We start from the raw sequence: 22,570 nt of genomic DNA, 5'->3' as shown, positions 1-22,570 counted from the left end.
TTATTTAAAACATAGTAATATTAAATAATTTAGATGAACCAGTAACTGTGACATTATCAAAGACATTGCGACCTTCTTGCCATAAAATTTTGAGGGTCCTCCTCAAAATTCTGCCCCAATTATTCAGACGATTTTCTATATATTCTGCACACGGTGCCGTTGGCTGAGCTTGCCCTGGAATTTTGAGGGTTCTCCTCAAAATTCTGCCCTAGTTTCTGATTGTGGGGAAAATGAGAATTTTATTGAATTGTGACTGAACCCATAGGGCTGCCTACGTATCCCCTCTTAAACGGGAATCAGGTCAAGCGTAGTTCAATTACACCAGATGAAGAAATGGGAACATTCTAAACATAATATCTTTTGACTGTGTCTGAATTGATAGGCTTTGGCCAAACCTCTCCGTCCTTTTCTGTGAGTATAAGTACTCTTCCTGTTAGTACTCGGTGAACCATGTAGGCCCCTTGCCAATTGGGCAAAAATTTCCCTTTGGCTTCATCTTGATGCGGGAAGATCCGCTTCAGTACCAGCTGCCCCGGTGCGAACTGTCTAGGTTTGACCCTTTTGTTGAAAGCTCTGGACATCCTGTTCTGATAGAGTTGACCATGACACACTACATTCATTCTTTTCCCATCAATGAGAGCTAATTGTTCATAGCAGCTTATTATCCATTCTGCATCACTGAGTTTAGCTTCTTGTATAATTCTTAAAGAAGGAATTTCAACCTCAGCAGGAATGACAGCTTTGGTATCGTAGACCAGCAAATAGGGAGTTGCCCCGGTTGATGTGCGGACTGTGGTCCGGTACCCCAATAAGGCAAATGGTAACCTCTCGTGCCATTTTTTGTGGTTGTCTACCATCTTCCTCAGTATTTGCTTGATATTCTTGTTTGCGGCCTCCACGGCTCCATTCATTTGAGGCATGTATGCTGTGGAATTCTTGTGCTTGATTTTGAAGGTCTCGCACATAGCTTTCATTAGGTCACTGTTGAGATTGGCGGCGTTGTCGGTGATGATGGACTTTGGAACCCCGAATCGGCAAACAATACGATCTCTGACAAAATCTGCGACGACTTTCTTGGTTACAGCTTTGTAGGATGCAACTTCGACCTATTTTGTGAAGTAGTCTATGGACTCCGACCTATTGGTCCAATGACGTCCATTCCCCAAGCGGCAAAAGGCCAAGGTGCACTCATCGCATTGAGTTCATTTGGCGGCACCCGTATCATATCTGCGTGTATTTGGCACTGATCACATTTCTTGACATATCTGATGCAGTTTGTTTCCATAGTCATCCAAAAATAACCTGCCCTCAGTATCTTCTTGGCTAAAACGAAACCATTCATGTGTGGTCCGCAAGTTCTAGAGTGTATCTCTTCGAGCAGTTTGGAAGCTTCCTTGGCGTCAACACACCATAATAATCCTAAGTCTGGAGTCCTTCTGTACATAATTTCTCCACTTTGGAAGAAATGGTTGGACAATCTTCGGAGCGTGCGTTTTTAGTCTAATTTGCATGCTCCGGGTACTCTTCTTTTGCCAAGTACTCCTTGATATCATGGAACCATGGATTCCCGCCTGCTTCTTCTTCAACATGACCGCAATAAGTTGGATGATTATGAATCCTTACCGGAATTGGGTCGATGAAATTCTTGTCCGGATGTTGTATCATGGAGGACAAAGTGTCCAATGTGTCTGCGAACTCATTCTGGATTCTCGGGATATGTATAAACTCTATCTTCATGAACCTCATCATCATCTCTTGCACATGATATATATGATAATATCTTGGTATTCGTTATAGCCCATTCTCCCTGCACCTGATGTAACAGAAGATCTGAATCACCAATTACTAGTAATTCCTGGATATTCATATCAACGGCCAAATTGAGCCCCAATATGCAAGCCTTATATTCTGCCATATTATTGGTGCATGGAAATCTAAGTTTCGCTGATACCGGATAATGTTGACCTATTTCTGACACCAAAACGGCTCCAATACCCACTCCTTTGAAGTTTGCGGCTCTATCAAAAAATATTCTCCACCCGTCGACGGCTTCGACGATATCTTCTCCTACGAATGATACTTCTTTATCAGGAAAATATGTTTTTAGTGGTTCGTATTCTCCTCCTACAGGATTTTCCGCAAGATGATCCGCTAATGCTTGTCCCATAACCACCTTCTGAGTCACATAGACGATGTCGAATTCAATAATATCTGCCATTTTTCCAGCTTTCATATAGGCATGGGTTTCTGGAAGATGTACTTCAGAGGATCCATCCTTGATATGAGATATGTGGTATAGGCACAAAAGTAGTGCTTTAGTTTCTGGGCTATCCAGGCCGAAGCACAGCAGGTGCGTTCCGGCAAAGAATCGTAGGGTGTGAACTTCTTGCTCAAATAGTATATGGCCTGTTCTTTTCTTCCCGTCTCGTCGTGTTGTCCCAAGACACAACCGAAAGATCCATCTAATATGGAGAGATAGAGTAGCAGTGGTCTACCAGGTTCTGGCAGGACCAGGACTGGTGGTGTGGACAAATATTCTTTGATTCTGTCAAAAGCGTTCTGGCAGTCTTTAGTCCAATTGGTTGCGGCATCCTTCTTTAACATTTTGAAAATCGGCTCACAGATCACGGTTGATTGTGCTATGAAGCGGCTGATGTAATTAAGACATCCCAAGAATCTCATCACCTCTTTCTTGTTCTTTGGAGGTGGCAAATCCTAGATAGCCTTGACCTTTGATGGGTCTAGCTCAATTCCTCGGCGACTGACGATGAATCCTAATAATTTTCCTGCGGGGATCCCAAAGGCACATTTTGCGGGATTCAATTTCAAATTGTACCTCCGAAGCCGATCAAAGAATTTCCTCATGTCTGCTATGTGATCTGTACTTTTCTTGGATTTGATGATGACATCATCACATATACCTTTATCTCCTTGTGTATCATGTCATGGAAAATAGTTGCCATGGCCCTCATATAAGTGGCCCCAGCATTCTTCAGACTAAACGACATTATTTTATAGCAGTACACCCCTCATGGTGTGATAAAAGCTGTCTTTTCGGCATCCTCTTCATCCATCCAGATCTGATGATATCCCGCGAAGCAATCCACAAAGGATTAGAGTTCATGCTTGGCGCAGTTGTTGAGCAGTATGTGTATGTTGGGTAACGGGAAATCATCTTTGGGATTTGCTTTGTTTAGGTCCCGATAATCGAAGCATACTCTGACTTTCCCATCCTTCTTCGGAACTGGCACGATGTTAGCCAACCAAGTTGGATATTCAACCACTCTGATAACCTTAGCTTTAATCTGCTTGGTGACTTCTTCTTTGATTTTCAAACTCATATCTGGCTTGAACTTTCTGAGCTTCTGCTTTACCGGCGGACACATTGGGTTGGTAGGTAGTTTATGAGCCACTATGGACGTGGTCAAACTGGTCATATCATCATAGGACCATGCAAAGATATCCTCATATTCCTTCAGGAAATGAGTGTATTCTTCTTTCTCTGATGGTGACAGGTGAATACTTACACGTGTTTCTTTGATTGTTTTGGAGTCTCCTAGATTAACTGTTTCAGTCTCATCCAAATTGGACTTAGGCTTGTTTTCAAAGTTTTTCACTTCTCTGACAATTTCTTCGGGTATTATATCCTCTTCCAGATCCTCTGAATCATTATCCTTATGTTGCGTTGTCTCATTACATGTCACACTCGTAAGTTCATCGGGATAGATAATAATAATGATGTAGAGAAAAAATATAAAGAATAATAATAGATACTAAAAACAACAATGCATTTAGATAAATCTTGAAAACGTCAAACAGGTACGGCTCGATGACCCGAGCAATTATTTCAAAACAAAGCATGCTTAAAATAAAATACTAAAAATGTCTTAAATGCTCATCAAAATTGCTTTTAAAATAAATGATGCTAATTGCCATACTACCTAGGAACTCGATGGGCCCTTGATGGTGCAACAGTCCAGTTCTTGAGAAGATGACAGTATGCACGAACCAACCTTAGGAGATGAGAATAAAAAAAGAAGAAAAACAAAAGGTAAACAAGTCAGCAAAGAGTATTAAAAGGATATTTACGATATTTAAACACGTATTGCGGAATTCGTGTCCTAATTTGGGGACCTCATCGTACCCGAGGTAGGCCTAGCGACATATAGCTTTGGAGAAAACTCAATGCCGATAACTGCATCATTTAATTAATATGATAAATAGACCAAATCTCTACTAAAACGACAATAATTATAAAGAGTCACTGGTGGCATTTGCCTTACTACAATTAAATTCTAAAACGAATCTAGAAAACATCACCCCTAATCTACTTGGTCCCAGAGGGACCTTCTCCAAGCTTGGTCTTCTTTGCCCCGTCAATCAAATTCCCCGGGTCACGCATGTCCAATAGCAGATACGCCCTTGCCAGATGTCCTTCTTCATTTCCCTCTACGTTCTGACAATCCGAGACCCTTTTCCTCATATTTCCCTCAAGTTCCATCAAACCCTGCTCCAAATACTCCAACCTTTATTTTGATTTAGTAGCGATTCCCCTCCATTCATTGATTGCTTCCATGTCCACTTTATGCTGTTCCAAATGCCTGGACTCAGATTCAAAGACCCTTTTGCGCAACCTCTTGTATTTGACTTATGCTTCAGCAGCATCGTCTATGACCCTATTTCTCAAATCAACCCCTGGCTTGACCTCTCCTGCTATGTCATCGACCAACCATGATGGGTAAAAGTACACATGGCCGGCATGATACCTGTTTGGCTCGATGGTATCTTTCTCCACAATAATCTTTTGATGCCACATGTGTTGTGCCTCGAACTTGAATCGAATAACATTCTCTTGGAAATCTGCTTTGTAATGAACCATTTTGGAAACTCGTGGTATAACCTGTTTTCTCCCAGCTTACCTCATGACTCTGATAGGAGCATAAGGATAGATTCCTCTTAATCCGATTAGTACTAGATGAGGAACATCTCTCGACTTGATGATGAATTCACTACTAGGGAACCACTCGAACATCCAATGTATCTTGTCATCAGTCAAATTGCTAAATAAATGTACCCAACTCACAGTGTTTCCCAGTTGTGCAAACCTGTCTGGGATAAAAGTCATTCTCTTCGGATGGTGAGAAGTTATGTGGTCATTCCATGGCCGTCACGGAAATTCTTGATGGTATTGTCCTCTCTGAAGGTGTTCCAACAACCATATTTGCAGCAACAGATTGCAACCCTCGAAATGCCTATATCCCTTTTTGTAACGGTCTAAGGCTCGGTATATCTCAGCAACAATCATTGGGACAATAGTGTAAGTTTGCCCCTCAATTCCTTCCATTAGGGTCTTAGTGACCATAGCTAGGCGAGTGTGGATCCTTTCTCCTTGTATCAAGAATTTCAGTATCCTTAGAAAATAAACAATGAATACAAAAACCTGGCGGTGAGTTCAACCCAAAGAAGTGATGGCAAATTCATCATGGTAAAGGTGATATGACTTGCCGTGACCATAACGCTCGTAAAGGAAGTCGAATGGTATGTAAGATTTCTTCAGACAGACTAACTCATCATTTTTCCTGAAACCCATCATTTTTAGGAAACCTCGAGAAGTACGGTTTTCCGATACCAACAAGCCAGGGCTATCCCATGTGATCCCAGCGAAGCCTCTTATTTCCTCTAGAAGGGGAATCATTTCTATATCACCAAAACGGAAGACGACCCTCTTCTCATCCCAGAACATGGTAGCAGCCTCAATTAACACATTATTCGGCTGAATATCTACAAAGAAGGTAAATTTCCGAGAACTCTTTTCACATGGTTTTTGTCGCTTGGCGAGAGATTTTCCCACCAATCTAGCAACAAAGGTGGGATACTTCGAACCATGCCGAACCTGGGGACTTCGTGCCTCATTTTTGCAAAACAAATAAAGTTAGCCCTTTCCAACGGATTCAATTTACACATTAATGATTAGCATATTGGCACGTTTTCTCCAAATAATGCACATATCATGATTGTACCCATTAGGATTTAAGGAAATCCCGGCGGGCTTTGGACAAGGCTTGCCTTAGAGAGTTATTACGCGGACAACGTTCTAACCCATACTAGGTTTAGACATGATGCATGCACAGTTATTATTAGAGTGGGGGTTTCTAGAAGAGTCTAGACCAGTATCTTCAAGTGGAAAACTTGAGAGGGGAAGGCACGGAACCGTCGATTGCATCACTGATCGACTAGTTTTACCGCAAATAAGCCTTTCCAAATTTAAAAGGGTGATTTAGAAAGAGTGCAGACACTCATCAAGCGCCGCTATGGTATTAATTGCGCACGAGTGGAATATGATGTGGAGCATGCTTTATGCAAAGATAAAATAACACGTTATCAAGTATTTTGCATGATGAAAATGGTAAATGCAGTATTAAATGAAATGTAAAGACATAAAAAGAAAGAAAAACAAGGAAGAAGTTAGTTTGCGCAACATGAAATAATTGTAATAAAGCAAGCGAGGGGGTAGGGGTAAGGAGAGACATGATGTAGCAAATTTAAAAATGATTCGGAGCAAGTGAACATGACTAGAAAATAAAGGAAAACGCACATTGTAACCAAATTAAGCAAAGATTTGCATATTAATACAAATTCAAAATAGAGGAAAATAGGGGAAAGGGTGTGCATGTGCCAATAAAAAGGGAAAATGGAAGCGAGATGTTCATGTAACGATAAAGAACAAGGAAAAACATTCATCAAAGAAGACTAATTCATATAGACCAAGTTCGATATGGTAAGAGCCTAAAAATATCCCCAGCATAGTCGCCATGCTGTCGCGCCCCTTCTTTCTCGCGAAATTGGGCTTCGACGTCGTGACAACTCTTTTAAAGGAAGGGTACTAAAAGAGAGAGTCGCCACCTAACGGATTAAGATGCGTTAGGGCACCTATTTTGCAAATAACTCTGGATTAACCAGTTCGCGTCACCAAAGATCGGGTAAGGGCTCAAATTACCTTGAGGAGAAGGTGTTAGGCACTCCTCGAGGTCCACAACGGTGGGTCCCGGATGAACTCGAATTATATGAATTAGTCTAAAAGAAGGGGAGCAATTTGGGCAAATAAAATGATTGACTTTAAACAAAGGGGTGTGTGTGTGTTGGGGGAAGGGTCCTAAGTTTATTAGCCTAAAGGATCACCCCGTGCAACATAAATAATACTTCGTAACTCCCTCAAGATGAGGTGTTACTCATATTATTCAGCGAGCACAAACTATCATCTCCTGCTACCCAATTACTATCTTTAAGTTGTTTACCTAAAGTGCATTAGTCAATTCTAAGTCGTACTCTATGCGTGCACTACCCGTCCCATGCCTATGGTCCAGGAGGCATTTGGACCACTATTTCAGGGTGGTTCTAGACTTTAACTTAGGTTGCTCAAAAGGGAAAATACTCGGCGACAAGCAAAACATTTAGGACTTCCACATATAAGCAAATAAGGGCTCAAGTTAGCCTCCGCATTTAGACAACAAATGCACGCCAAACTGATTAACATTGACATATTTTAATGAGTTAAGGTTGCAGAATCCTATGGGCAAGATCTCTATGTGATACCAAATTAATGAGCAGACAGCTACACGAAAAATCCATTTCCTAAATACGATTTCCAGAAACCTACATAATCTGCCTACAGATTTAAGCATAAGGGGATTAAACCTATAGGCATGATGTCTAGGTGTTCTACTCAATAATAAATAATGGTAATCACGTAAGGATATTCAGAATTACTTATTTAGTCCTATAGGCATATTTTCTAGTGATAATAATGACATAGTGTCGAGAACTCCTGTATAAACGAGCAAGATGATAATTAAACTGATTCAGACCTATAGGCATGCTTTCTACAATTTAATCCGATTTTAGATCCTATAGACATGATCTCTACAATTTGTGAATAGGGAAACATGTAAACGCATATTGAATCATACAATTCCCTATATGCATGGTTTCTAATAATCACAAATAGAACACAATTGAACCGAGTATTTAAACCATAGGCAGGATTGCTAGCATATAATGACTGAACATAATAGGATACCTATAGGCATGATTTCTAACACACGATAACTAAACACACATTATTGAATCTATAGGCAGGATTTCTACCCCATTTATTGCAAATATAAGATAAAAGTTCCTTACCCAACTTCACCAATACCCCAAATATTATTACAATAATTATTACATACCCAGAATGAATAGCATGAATTACATAAGAGAATAACTATAGGGAGCCTACAGCAGGCCCAAAATACACCTGGATAGGCCTGGCCTTTATTCTCACAAATCACAACAGTCTCCAAGTTACATACTCATACACATACAACAGCCAGGAATTGAATGATTCACCCAGTGAGCACAAGATAGAGTTGAGCATATAGCACCAAAGCCCTAGTGTGTCAGAGTTCCAAGTGCTTCAAGAACCCAGGGCAGTGCTCACACTAAGGTGGTTAACAAAAATATTTCAGAGGAGGGATTAGGGGCCAAATCCTAGTGTGTCAGAGTTCACAAGAGTCTCTATTAAACCCTGAGCAGTGCTCACAGTAGGGAGGCCAAAGGACAGAACTTGGGCAGCATTGTCTAAGAATAGGATTTAAAAGAGCTTAGGTGAGAGAGAAAGAAAGACCAAAATTAAGAAGACAGGAATTTGGGATTTAAATAGACATGACAAAATTGAGTTAACAAGCAGACACTTATATAGAACTTAAAAAAAAAGAACAAGTTTAATGAAACTAATAAACATGTTTCAAACTCAGCACAGTAGCAGTCACATGCTAAAAGTTAGCAAAGAACATGTTTGCAAGTTTGGCAAAGTCATAGGTGTAGAATGAGTTAAAGCATGTTGAATCATGTTAAGTACATAACCTAGTGTTATTATCAAGAAAACTAGAACAACATCATAGAAGGGGGGAGGGCATCATGTTTACAGTCCTAAGTCAAGACACACACTCAGTAAAATCATGTTAAGTAGCAGGTAACTTTGTTATAATGATCTAACCAAAGATGATCCAGTTTGTGTCAAAGGATAAAGCACCAATTTGAACATGATGAGACAGCTATTCCAAATTACAAACAAACACTAGAGGGGGTGTGGGATCGAGTGATCATGTTAACACAATAGCAAAGAGGTAGATTATAACTAGTAATAAGAGTCACGGATGTGAGGCATTCACTGCAGGGATTCAGGGTAAGAGGATAAACATGTTCATAGGCATTCAAGGATTGATACACTAACTGGATAGACCTTAAATAAGTTCAAATAACTTCGGCACAAGTAACATTAGGAGCAATTAAGTGTTAAAGGGACTAAGACATACAGATTTGATAGAGCTATCCTTAAACACCCTTCCAAAGCATATTGAATAACAAATTCAGTAGTAATCACATATACAAATCAGGGACATGTAAGAATAAAAGTGCAGAAATTAGGTGACTCACCAGTTATGCGAAAAAAATGCACAAAGTATGGAAGTCCACAGTATATAGCAAGATTTCAGAGCTGACTGGCCTTGGCTCCCAGCCGGCCAAAGTTAGAGTATAGAATACAAAATCAGAATAACCTTAGGTCTAGTAAGTCTATAGTGAGTTCAGAAAGTAGTCGAAGGTCCCTTCAAAAGGGAATGGGGGAAGAGTATATATAGTGATGGAAATCAGGACATAAATATGGAAACAAATCAGTCATATGCAAGAAAACATTTTAGAATCAGTTATAGGTAATTTAGGGCACAAATCAAGTGATTCAGCAAATGAGGGAAACACCCGAGATTATTCAGAATATTTAAGGTAAATACACAGACACACCAAAACACAAATCATTCAGACTTATTAAGGCAGACTTTAAAAGACACACAAATAAATATCGAAACAAAAATCATTCAGAATATTTAAGAAACTATTAACAAAATATTATTCAGAATATTTAAACAAATATTAAAGTAAAAATCAGGGAAAACATAAGGAAAAAAAGTAATCGAACACAGAAAGATTCACCAGAATCGGTAAGAAAAGGAGAAAGTTTCCAACCCTAATTTTAGGAAAAGTGTGAAATCAGTGAAAAATAAAGTAAAAATCGCAAAAAATAAGATGAATAGAAGCGGAATAACATTAAAAATCAGAAAATCGGACCTATTTTGGTCCGATTGAAAGGGTTTGAAAACCCTAATTTGGGGTAGGTAAGAATCATCAATAGATATGAAGAATATCCGTTACTCACAAAGAATCAATGATGAACATAGACGAAATAGCCACGGAAATTAGAGGTGTGAACCGATTTGGTTCGATTTTGGAAAGATGTGCTTGCCATGTTAGGCAAGCAACTAAGTAATATCATAGACGAGTGGCCAGTGGCGAGGAGAAGTAAATAAGGTAAGGGAATCCATGGTGGATTCCGTTTTGGGGCCGGATTTGGGGGGGGGGGGGGTTGATAGGAACGACGGCTAGGGTTCATGAGAGATGAGAGACGAGGAAGTTCCGGGGCGGCGAGGTGGTATAAAATTATTAGGGTTAGGGGTTTAGGTTGGTTTAAAGGGGAGGGTGTAACGTGGACCATTGATCTTAGAGTTCAACGGTCACGATTTAAAAAGGTCCTGGGTCGGGTGTTTAAATGGGTATGGGGATTGGGATAATGGGTCTTGGGCCAAGGGTATTGGGTTGGTGTAAGGGTGTTGGGTTAAATCCGAAAATAGGGGATTTTAGGGCTAGATTTTAAATACCCACTATTTAACAATTAAATAATTTATAAAATAATTAATAAATAACAAAAATATCATTTGTATATGAAAATGATTAAAAATAATTACTTAATATTATAAAAATATAAAAAGTTATTTTCTATATGAATAATATAATTATATATGCATATGGGCTATTATTGCAAAATATGCAATTTGGCCCTAAAATATGCAAGTGTAATTATGATAAAATGCACTGAAAATATTTAAAATCTCATATTGGTATAAATGATAAGTTCATATGATTTAATCATCATAAAAATAATTTTTAGGGTAATTATTGGATATTTATATAATTAAAATGCAGAAATAAATTGATTTAAAGTCTTTAAAAATTATGAAAAATTATGAAAAATACTTGTGTATGCTTGTAAATCAATTATGATGCATATGCGCTATTTTGAAGGGGTATATATATATATATATATATATATATATATATATATTTTTTAAAAAAAATATGAGAAAAATATTGGGTATATACAGCGACCCGCATGCCTACTACAACAAATTGAGATTCCATAGTGGAAATAGGAAAGGATTACTATGGATTTTGTCACCGGTCTACCACAAACCCTTAGAGGTTATGACTCGGTATGGGTGATTGTAGATTGTTTGATAAAATTAACATACCTTTTGCCAGTGAAGACTACATATAGTGGAGTAAGATATGCCCAGATATTTATGAAGGAAATTGTCCGACTTCACGGAGTCCCCATATCCATCATCTCTGATAGAGGATCACAATTTACCTCACGCTTTTGGAAATCTTTTCAAGAAGCATTGGGTACACGAGTAGATATTAGTACTGCATTTCATCCACAGACAGACGGGCAGTCTGAACGTACTATACAGAACTTGGAGGATATGTTGAGAGCTTGCATTCTTGGGTTTGGAGGTAGTTGGGACGCATCTAGCTTTAGCTGAATTTGCTTACAACAATAGCTTCCAGTCCAGTATTCAAATGGCACCGTACGAAGCATTATATGGTAAAAGATGTCGTTCTCCTATTGGATGGTTTAAAGCTGGTGAGACTAACTTATTGGGACCTGACTTAGTACAAGAAGCTATGGAAAAAGTTCAGTTGATCAGACAGAGATTGCTTACAGCTCAAAGTAGACAAAAATCTTATGCGGATAAGAGAAGAAGAGATTTAGTGTTCACAATTCGGGACAAAGTGTTCCTACGAGTCTCTCCTATGAAAGGTATGATGCGGTTTGGGAAAAGAGGCAAGTTGAGCCCCAGGTTTATAGGACCGTATGAAATACTAGACCGAGTGGGAGCGGTGGCTTATCGTTTGGCACTTCCTCCTGAGTTGTCCTTTATTCATCCAGTTTTTCATGTCTCAATGCTAAGAAAATGTATATCAGACTCATCTCAGGCGCTTGAAGCACCCGCTATATCGCTTGATGAGAAGTTGTCTTACGAGGAGAAACCGATGGCTATTGTAGATAGGCAAATAAGGAAGCTACGGTCAAAGAAAATTGAGTTCGTAAAAGTCTTATGGCGAAATCATACAGTTGAAGAAGCTACTTAGGAAATAGAAGATGCTATGCGAGTCAAGTACCCCCATTTGTTTCAGTCTACAAGTACGTACTTGAGTTAAATTCGAGGACATAATTTCATAAGGTGGGGAGGATGTAATACCCTATATTTTTTTATAAGGGTGCATTGGTCATTAGCAAAATAATAATAATAATAATAATAATAATAATAATAATAATAATAATAATAATAATAATAATAATAAGAAGAAGAAGAAGAAGAAACTAACTATAATAAAACAAAACAAATCATAAAAAAAGGAATAAGGATTCAAAAAGGGTCGAAGCCCATTCTGTGGGAAAAATCAAACACAAACGAAAAGGGGAAAAGGGAAAGCAGCAAAAGCTGCGCTAAAGAGAAACAGAGCATTGAGCATACAAAAATAAAAGAACAAGGGACCAAGCTCGGCATAAGCAAAACGGACAGAGGCGATCAAAAGCTACCACAAAGTGGGTTTACTTTGTTCTAGCAAAGGGATTTACAGAGAAGGGGAACAAGGTAGGTAAATTTTTTAACTTAATTCATAAATTCCATGGCTATAGAGTTGGGGTTGAGAATTAGTTGAAGAATTAAAATTAATGAATTAATGGAGTTCATGGAATTTTTCATGAATCGGTACTATAGGTTTGGGGTATAAACTTATATATTCTGTATATGCCAATAAAAAAAAGGGATATTCCTTCAAAAACCTTCTGTTTCGTTAGTGATTGGTAATCAAATATGATTGCTACTAATATTGGTAAAAAATTTACAATGTAATTTTGATAGCAGCGAGTTGGGATACTGAAATGGGTCTTGATATTTCAAGTAGAATAAGAGGGATTTGTTGGGTTATTATAATTCAACGAATTAAGAGCCAAACATTAAACTCTGAGGATTGAGCATTCTAAATTAGCTATGAATTAGCCTAAACATGAAAATTAACATGAGATCGATATAATGTAATTATAGATTGATTGGAGGAAGTTGTACGAATTGCTTGAGGTGAAGCATTTGGTATTTCAGCACGAGTACTGTGAGTAGTAATCTTACCGCACTTTGTATTTTCATAACTTACATGATTTAAACATGATTTTTAATATGAATATGTTACCGATTATTTTGAGTTGCATATGGGATAAGTCTTTTACTCGATATGATACCGAAATAGTTATTTGAGATGATTACCGTTGTTTTAAATATTTCCGTTGTCACTAGATCTGTTTTACCGTTACTTGAATTTACTGTTATTGAAATAAAATTATATGATTTGATAAGAACCGAAATGCCCTATATTTTTAAAAAATATTTTTCTATGAGTATATACGAATTACAGAGACAAGTATAAATGAAAGTAGACTTTGAAGGATCTCGTAGCTATCAGTGGGTTCGTTAAACCTAGTGCACCTTGTAATTACCGATTACCGTTATAGCCCTCGATAGTGGGAAGGTAGAACTAGCATACTGTTACCGATTTTCCTCGAGTAGGGACTACCGTTATATTTGACTTCTTGCGAAGAAGTCCACAGTTATACCGATTACATGATCCGTTCATAGAAACCTCCCAAAATGTGAATATTGATATTATATAGTGGTTACCGAGTTTATTACTGAATTGTTAATTATATTATACTACAAGAAAAACATGATGCGACTGAAAATTATTTATTGTTTCTGAAAAGGCATTTTTTTGTTATTTTCTATTTGATATACTAGCATGTTTTCTGACTTGTCCCCAATAAAAATGGTTGTAGTTTAGTGTTATTACTCACTGAGCTAGCGACTCACTCCCCGTAATTTTTTTTACAGAGACAACAGTTGACGCGGGCGAGGATTTCGTTAATTAGAGCGCACAGGTTGAGAGAGAGGGGAAGGCTCGAGATTTGGACCAAGTGAGATGCATCAAGGACAAAGATGGTAGAGTATTGATGGAAGATGCCCAGATTAAGAGGAGATGACAGACTTACTTTTATAAACTTCTGAATGAAGAAGGGGATCGGGATATTGTGCTAGGCAAATTGGAGCATTCCGAGAGTCATCGTGACTTTGGGTACTGCAGGCGTATCGAGGTTGAGGAGGTCGTGGGAGCTATACGTAAGATGAGTAGGGGCAGAGCGACCGGGCCAGACGAGATTCCGGTAGAATTTTGGAAGTGTATGGGGAGAGCAGGTTTAAAGTGGTTGACTAGGTTGTTTAATATTATTTTTAAGGGGAAGAGGATGCTAGATGAGTGGAGGTGGAGTACGGTGGTTCCATTGTATAAGAACAAAGGTGATATCCAGAGTTGTAACAATTATAGGGGTATCAAATTACTGAGTCATACCATGAAAGTGTGGGAGAGGGTGGTTGAAGCGAGGGTGAGGATGACAGTGTCTAGTGTCTGTATCCGACAACTAGTTCGGGTTCATGCCAGGTCGTTCGACTACAAAAGCTATACACCTTGTTAGAAGGTTGGTGGAACTATACAGAGAGAGGAAGAAGGATCTGCACATGGTGTTTATTGACCTAGAGAAAGCGTATGACAAGGTTCCTAGAGAAATTCTCTGGAGATGCCTGGAGGCAAAAGGTGTGTCGGTTCCCTACATTATGGCGATTAAGGACATGTATGATGGGGCTAAGACTCGGGTTAGGACAGTAAGAGGCGACTCTGAGCATTTTCCGGTTGTAATGGGGTTAAACCAAGATTCTGCGCTCAGCCCGTTCTTATTCGCCCTGGTGATGGACGCGTTAACACACCATATTCAAGGGGATGTGCCATGGTGCATGCTATTCGCCGATGACATAGTTTTGATTGATGAGTCGCGAGCCGGTGTTAACGAGAGGCTGGAGGTTTGGAGACAGGCTCTTGAGTCTAAGGGTTTCAAGTTGAGCAGGACGAAGACGGAATACCTGGAGTGTAAGTTCAGCGCTGATCCAGGGGAAGAGGGCGTGGATGTGAGGCTTGATTCGTAGGTCATCCCGAGTAGAGGCAGCTTCAAGTACCTTGGTTCGGTTATCCAGGGGGAGGGGAGATCGACGAGGATGTCACACACCGTATTGGGGTAGGATGGATGAAGTGGAGGTTAGCATCTGGAGTCCTGTGTGACAAGAGAGTGCCACCGATACTCAAAGGTAAGTTTTATAAAGCGGTGGTTAGACCGGCCATGATGTATGGGGCTGAGTGTTGGCCCATTAAGAACTTACATATCCAGAAGATGAAAGTAGCAGAAATGAGGATGTTGCGGTGGATGTGCGGGCACACTAGGATAGATAAGATTAGGAATGATAATATCCGGGAGAAGGTGCATGTGGCTCCCATTGATGACAAGATGCGGGAAGCGAGGCTTAGATGGTTCGTACATGTTCAGAGGAGAAGCCCAGATACTCCGGTACGGAGGTGTGAGCAGCTGGTTGTGGATGGCACGAGAAGAGGTAGAGGGCGACCTAAAAAGTATTGGGGAGAGGTGATCAGACAGGATATGGCGAGGCTCCAGATTTCCGAGGACATGACACTTGATAGGAAGATGTGTAGGTCGAGTATTAGGGTTGTAGGTTAGGAGATAGTTGAGTCGTGCCTTACTTCGTACCATTGTGGGACTAGCCATGTAGGGTTTTTGTCTAAGATAACTATTGGCAATATTGTGGCTTACTATTTCGCTTTTCAGTGCATGTCCTATTTACTAGCTATCGCTTTTGCTTTGCATCTTTCTTCTAGATTTTATGGTGTTCCTATTTTTCTTATGATTATTGTGGTGATACTAATATTTACTAATATTGTCTCCCTTTGCTTTGCATTTTTCTTCTGGATTTCATGGTGTTCCTATTTATCCTATGATTGTTGTTGTGATACTAATATTGTTTCCTTTTTGTCATTTTGTCTTTTTATTTTTTTTTGAGCCGAGGGTCTTTCGGAAATAGCCTATCTACTCCTTCGGGGTAGGGGTAAGGTCTGCGTACACACTACTCTCCTCAGACCCCATTAGTGGGATTTTACTGGGTTGTTGTTGTTGTTGTAGAGCGCACAGGTTGATAGTTCTTGGTGAGTCTCGCACTTGTTCGCGTGGGCGGAGATTTTATTTATTGTTATGGTCTTTTCTTTTGAACTCTTAGAGTCGCTCCATAGTCATTCTTTTAGAGTCTTGAGCATTCTTTTGTTATTATGGACTTATGATGAATATTGTACTTTCTTATCGAAATTGGAGATAAATTAGTATTTTTGGTTGTTAGTGGGTTGATTAGTAATGGTGGAGACTTGTTTTGATTAATTGATAAGTTGTCAATTGTTTGGTTTGATATTAGGATGGTTGGTTGTTGATTTTGAGACAAAAAAATTTTTGGATAGTCCAAAAATAGGGGAAATTTTGTCCGATTTTCTGTAAAATATCGATGAGGCTTACTTGGGAGAACTTGCTCCTAAGTGCCGGTCATGATCCTAAATTGGGTAGTGATACGAAAACCAAGAAAGAGAAGAGGGTAAAAACTAAAAACTTACCTGTAATGGTGTTTATAACTGGAAGGAAGGCATTTCGGAAGGTTCATTTAGATTCGCACACAACAAACCAAGTTAGAGCAAATTACAACTAAAAAAAACTTCGTTTCTTTTGGGCATATTTAATGACTGTTCAATAATTTATTTAAGTATTTTCAATCAAATATTTTTAGTAATATAAACATTTTAACATTAACAAGAAAAACACTTGCCTTTGTAAACCTTCGTTGTAATACATCAAAATATTAACAGACTCATGCGCTTCACAAAAAATTGCACTTGGCTTTGCGTAGTCACAATCTTACTAATCTTGAAAAATTTATCAAACTTAAATCTGGACAACAAAATTTCAAACTTATGTACTAAGAGCTTGAGTTAAAACTTGTCTCTCCATTATTAAAACTGAAGAAAGGCAGAGTCCTTTGAAATATTAAGCCAACATAGAAGATGAACTGAGGCAATAAATTTTTTATTTATTAAAAATAGAACTCTAAAATACTTTAGTTTGGCTTTCATGGTTTACTTAACTCGAATGGGTGTAAATATCCCACGGTGCGGATAAGTTTTTACCCGGATATAAGAGTAGCTCACAAGACCTTATATCGGAAAAAAATTATGGTGTACTTCATATAACTGACATTAGTTGTGTGATTCCTCTTTTTATCTCACAAATTTGTAAACTCATATCTTACACTTTTTGGTCCACAAAATTGTCCTAAAAAAAAAGGCCTCATACAACTAATATCAGTTGTGTGAGATACAAAATAAAAAATATCCCCTATATCGCATATTTGCAGTTGACGCGTGTACATTTGTACTAGTTGCAGTCACAAGTACAGCAAATGGTCAACTTAACATACATTTCTCTTGTTCTTCTTTTGTTTTAGTGTTGCCAAATCTCTTTTTGTTTTTCACCTCCCCCTTTTGATTGGTGGATTGAGCGGGCTGGCTCCACAACCTACGCGAAAGAAGATTGAAATGAACAATAAAAGAAAAAGCATGAAGCAGATCAGTGTTGGTTCAAAATAAAAAGCAATTTTTTGGGATAAAAAAAATCTATTAATAGTACATCATAAACGACCTTTTGAATAGTGCTAATTCTAACTACTAGTTTTAACTATCTTTTCATTCATAATTGTTCTAAGCCGATGGTATATTGGAAACAAATTCTTTATTCTCGTAAGGTAAGGGTAAGGCATGCGTACACACTATCCTCCTCATATCTCACGGTGTGAATAATACTGGATATGTTATCGTCGTCGTCGTCATTTATAATCGCTATTTCTCTTCTCTTGAAGCACACTTAAATCAACCGGAAAGCAAAACCAACTAAAACACTGCTTTTAAAGAAAACTTTGAGAAAAAAGATAAAATGAAATATTACTCATATCAAAACTATTTTGAGGGTCTAATGCCATTGTAAAATTCTACGTCTAGAAACTTTGAACCAATGTAGAGAAATGAGGCCTAGCGACGAACATCTTGACGCAAGAAAATTTCGAGGATGGTGTTTCCTACGTTCAGTGGCGGAGCCACATGTACCCAAGGGGTGTCGGACACCCCTTCGTCAGAAAATTATATTGTTTAGCGGTAATTTTTTTAAAAATATGTATATATACTATATAATGACACTCATTGACTTTTTGATGAGTTTATTTCTTTATATTTTGACTCCCCTTAATAAAAATCTTGGCTCCGTCACTGTCTAGGTTTAACTTTATCATTATTCAGTCGTAATCTAAATTGTGCTTTAGATGAATATTGCAGTTTAATAACATTTTCTAAAAGTATACAGAGAGGAAAAGTCCTGAATTTTCATGAATAATAAAGTTAATTAACCAAAAGTGTCAAATGCATTATTGCGTTTTTCGATGGCGATATAATAGACAATTTGTATTCTACTCAGGGCTTTTAATATTAAGTATTCTCAGTTTGCTGTTTAAAAGCCTACAATTGTCTCAAGACGAGTCAAGAATAATAAATTTAAATGTATCATTTGCATTTAAATCACTTACTATACAATTTGCTGTTTTTGGTACTTCTTAGGGGTATACACAGTACTTCAATGTTGTTCTTTACGCCGTCAGCAGTCCCAATTTATATGGCAGTATTCTTTAAATGGCAATATTCGAATTTCAAGAATTTACAAGGTTTTTCATTGAATGTAATTTTTTATTTTCCTTTTAATTATTTTAAATTATTAATTATTGTGACTTAAAATATTTTTTACGTAGTTTTTAAATATATAAAATTTTAAGTTAAATATATTATGTCCGAATTCATGGTCAAAATTAAGAAATTTGATTTTGATGTATTAATTATGTAACTTTCAAGAGGTATTGCAACCCAAGAATAGAGTCGGCTCAATGTAATGAGAGGCCTAAGGCAAAAACTAAAAACATGGCCTTAATTCTTTTGATAAAATTTTAATATATTTTATTTGATGTTTTAACTTCTTAAAATGTGAAGTAGTTCATTATATTTTTAAAATTATTTTTTAATTGGCAATATGTACACCGATTTATTTAATATTTGTAGAGACATAACTGATAGTAGGTAAGATTTTATTGATTCATATTTTGAAAAACTTTTCCAACTAAGACAACAAATATAAAAATTGTTTAATTTATTCTATTAGCCATCTAATTATGTTAAAACTTTAACACTTCTTACCTGATTGAGTATGTCTGTAAGATTATATATATATATATATATATATATATGTTCATTTCTCTTAGCACTTTTAATTCCAAAAATAAGCTGAAATTAAATAATATCATAATGATGATCATTATGTTTCAAATAATATTCAAGATTAAGACAACGAATTCAATTGTTATCTGTCTAATTAACTTACAATGGCACTAAATGGATTGAAGTAAAAATTATACATAGCTAAATTGGAATGAATTAGACAAAATAAGAAGAAAGTAATAAATTGGCTGTAAATATTTCTTCCTCAAAACAAAATGAATTGGCTGCAACTTTCAAGTTTCAACAGAGTATTTCAATCAATAATATAAAATGCTACAACTTTCAATTGCATGCATTTCAATCATATTGACTGGAAATAATTGAAAAGATTTTATTTTTCACTAATAATGAATAATAATTTTTAAAATTTATATATAATATGGGTAATTTTTGAGGCCTTGCTATTTTAGGGACCTGCCCAAGAAAAAGAGATTTATTGGTAAAAAATACATGACTTTGGACTATGAGTTAATAATAATAGTTAAGTTATATATTATTATTTTGGAATGGTTGTATATGCAATAATCTTTTCTCCATTTAGAGCCCCATAAGAGCAGTCAAGTAGAAGAGAATAACTTGTATGGTCAAAGGTGTGTGAAACGATTTTCTGAATGTTCTGTTCCTTGTTGGAGGTAACACAAGGTTTTTGCTTTTCTTTTCATTTTCCACTTTCATAAATAAAAGATTATGTTAATTCGTTAACTTTAGCTATTTTCAATAATTAAACTTAAGAATGCATGTTTGATTCAATTAAAGGTTAAATGTTCTAATTAGGGGTGTCAACGGATATTTAAAAATCGACTAAACCGATCAAACCGTACCGCACTGAACCGAATTTTATGTTTCTTTTAATAAAATCGTAGGTTTTTATATAAATTTATAATCATACCGATAAATAGGGTAGGTTTTTTATTTTATGAAAATAAACCGAAAAAATACCGAAGCGCATCGAATAAATTTACATGGAAAAAATATATTTATATATTAAGTTTAAAAATAATAAAACATAACATTTTTCCCTGGGCATTGAAATTATGAAAAAGGTTACAAGGTAACAAGTAATTAAACTCAAAATTCTAATTCACAAACCTATTAAACTACTCCTATTAAACTAAACTATTTCCAACATATTCACTAGTAAGACACAAGGTATTCTGGCGATTTTGAGTAGCAAACTATAATTTATTGAATATGTTTCCTTTCGTATGATTTAAATTTATATTTTTGAATATTTAATCTTCTATAGACTTTATTCTTAAGTCCCAACTTGCTTAATATCTTTTCACTAATGTGATTTATATTTTTTTTGCCTTGGCGTAGTTTCTTTTATGCTTGATGGATCTATACTCTAGTCATCTTTTCATGTTTTCTTAATTCATCACCTTTAAATAGTAAAAATATCTAGAGAGTTTTGCTAAGTCCTGTAAAAGTATGTATGTTATTGCATTCTGTTTCTACTACTGACTTTTAAATGATATTTAAAAAATACTGAAAATTAACCGAATCGTACCGATATCGGAGAGAAACCGACATGATTGGTACGGTTTCTAAAAGTCTAAGTTTAGTTATACATAATAGAATAACCGAAAAATTGATATGATACAAGTTTTATAAAATAACATGTCACTGTTCTAACTGAACAGTACAGAGACCAAAATCAGCATAAGGCAATTTTTTGAGGTGTACAATTGCTATTATTTTTTCTTTTTAGTTTCTTACCATGTGTTTGGTACTTGTTTTGAGAATCGATTACTTCATATTCACATCCAGAAGTCCTACTTCAAAGGATAAAGTGCTACTTATTAAAGATAATACTATTCTAATGGCTTGAACCCGTGACTTTCTGGTTAAGAATACACTTTACTACTCGGCCACAACATTTAATTAATAACTAATGTTAGAACCCGCGCGATAAGCGGATAATTTGATAGAATATTAATCTTATAAAATTATGATCTAATATATTATATTATTTTAATAAATATTAGTTGTAATTTTACTATTTAATGTGGTGTACAAAAATATAACAAAATCTATACAAAATCAAAGGATACACATTATATAGTAACCAAATAAATTATTTGTTTCTTAATTATTCTTTAATATTATTAAATTAGCAAGTACTTAGTATTATACATTTACCAATATGACTTTTTATTAACTCGCCAATTGGCTTAATATTTTAATACTACTTCTCTTTGATATAATATAGATATATATTTTCTACTCTGAAAATAGTTTTATTTTTAGACTTATGTTATACTATTCAAAATTCTTCAGATGTCTAAATTTATCAATAATTTTCTTGAGTGTTATTTATATTTTATTTATTAATTAATTCAAAATATAAATATCATAAAATTATCTTTATTTCCCTCTGTACATTCTATTCTACTGTAATATTTGATTTATTTTTGCATTTTGTATTTTACTAAAAATTTAAATAATGTAATATTTGTTTTACTAAATTATAATTTTGAATTCATCAAAAGTATAAAAGATATAAGCCTTTTATTATTTTTTATAAAAAAACCTATCAATATTTTTAATAATTATTAATTTGTGTTATATATATATATATATATATATATATATATATATATATATATATATATATATATATATACTTATATATATGTATAGTATCCTAATAGTATCTTTAAATTTGTAGTTTTTATTATAAAATTATGAGTTCTATTTATTAACTAAAATTTCTTACATTATAATGTTAATTAGTAAATATATTTTTACGCTATCGCTTGATTTGTTTTTAGTATTCTTCTTTTATGATTATTTTTATTATGATTTTAGTTATGTGTATATATACGACTTTTCTCATCATAATTCTAATTATAAGTTTTATATTTTTATATTTTTTCATAAATTTATATTTTATTTCTTTTTTTATTTCTTGCTTATCTAATTGTAGTATCCACTATTTAATTTTATTAAATTGACATATGAATTATTAATAAATTAGCATTTTAATATAATATAATGAATATAATTTTGTACTACTCTTGAAATTTAACTTGACTTTATCCTGTATGACTTT

General features: G+C 35.9%; 1 protein-coding gene and 1 long non-coding RNA gene across 2 annotated transcripts; both read left to right on the top strand.

Moving 5' to 3' along the window:
* The first annotated feature begins 11,733 nt into the window (after nucleotides 1-11,733).
* LOC138904288 (uncharacterized) lies at nucleotides 11,734-12,306 on the top strand. The gene has a single exon (XM_070192790.1). The coding sequence runs from the start codon at nucleotides 11,734-11,736 to the stop codon at nucleotides 12,304-12,306; it is 573 nt and encodes a 190-aa protein (XP_070048891.1).
* A 334-nt stretch (nucleotides 12,307-12,640) lies between these two features.
* LOC138904217 (uncharacterized) lies at nucleotides 12,641-16,371 on the top strand. The gene is made up of 3 exons (XR_011413408.1): nucleotides 12,641-12,812; nucleotides 14,103-14,149; nucleotides 16,298-16,371. It is a non-coding gene; the product is annotated as an uncharacterized lncRNA (long non-coding RNA).
* The last annotated feature ends 6,199 nt before the right edge of the window (nucleotides 16,372-22,570 follow it).

Source organism: Nicotiana tomentosiformis, chromosome 2, assembly GCF_000390325.3.
Source record: "Nicotiana tomentosiformis chromosome 2, ASM39032v3, whole genome shotgun sequence".
Classification (NCBI taxonomy): Eukaryota; Viridiplantae; Streptophyta; class Magnoliopsida; order Solanales; family Solanaceae; genus Nicotiana; species Nicotiana tomentosiformis.
Note: the sequence above shows the minus strand (reverse complement) of the source record. Positions and strands in the feature narration are given on the sequence as shown.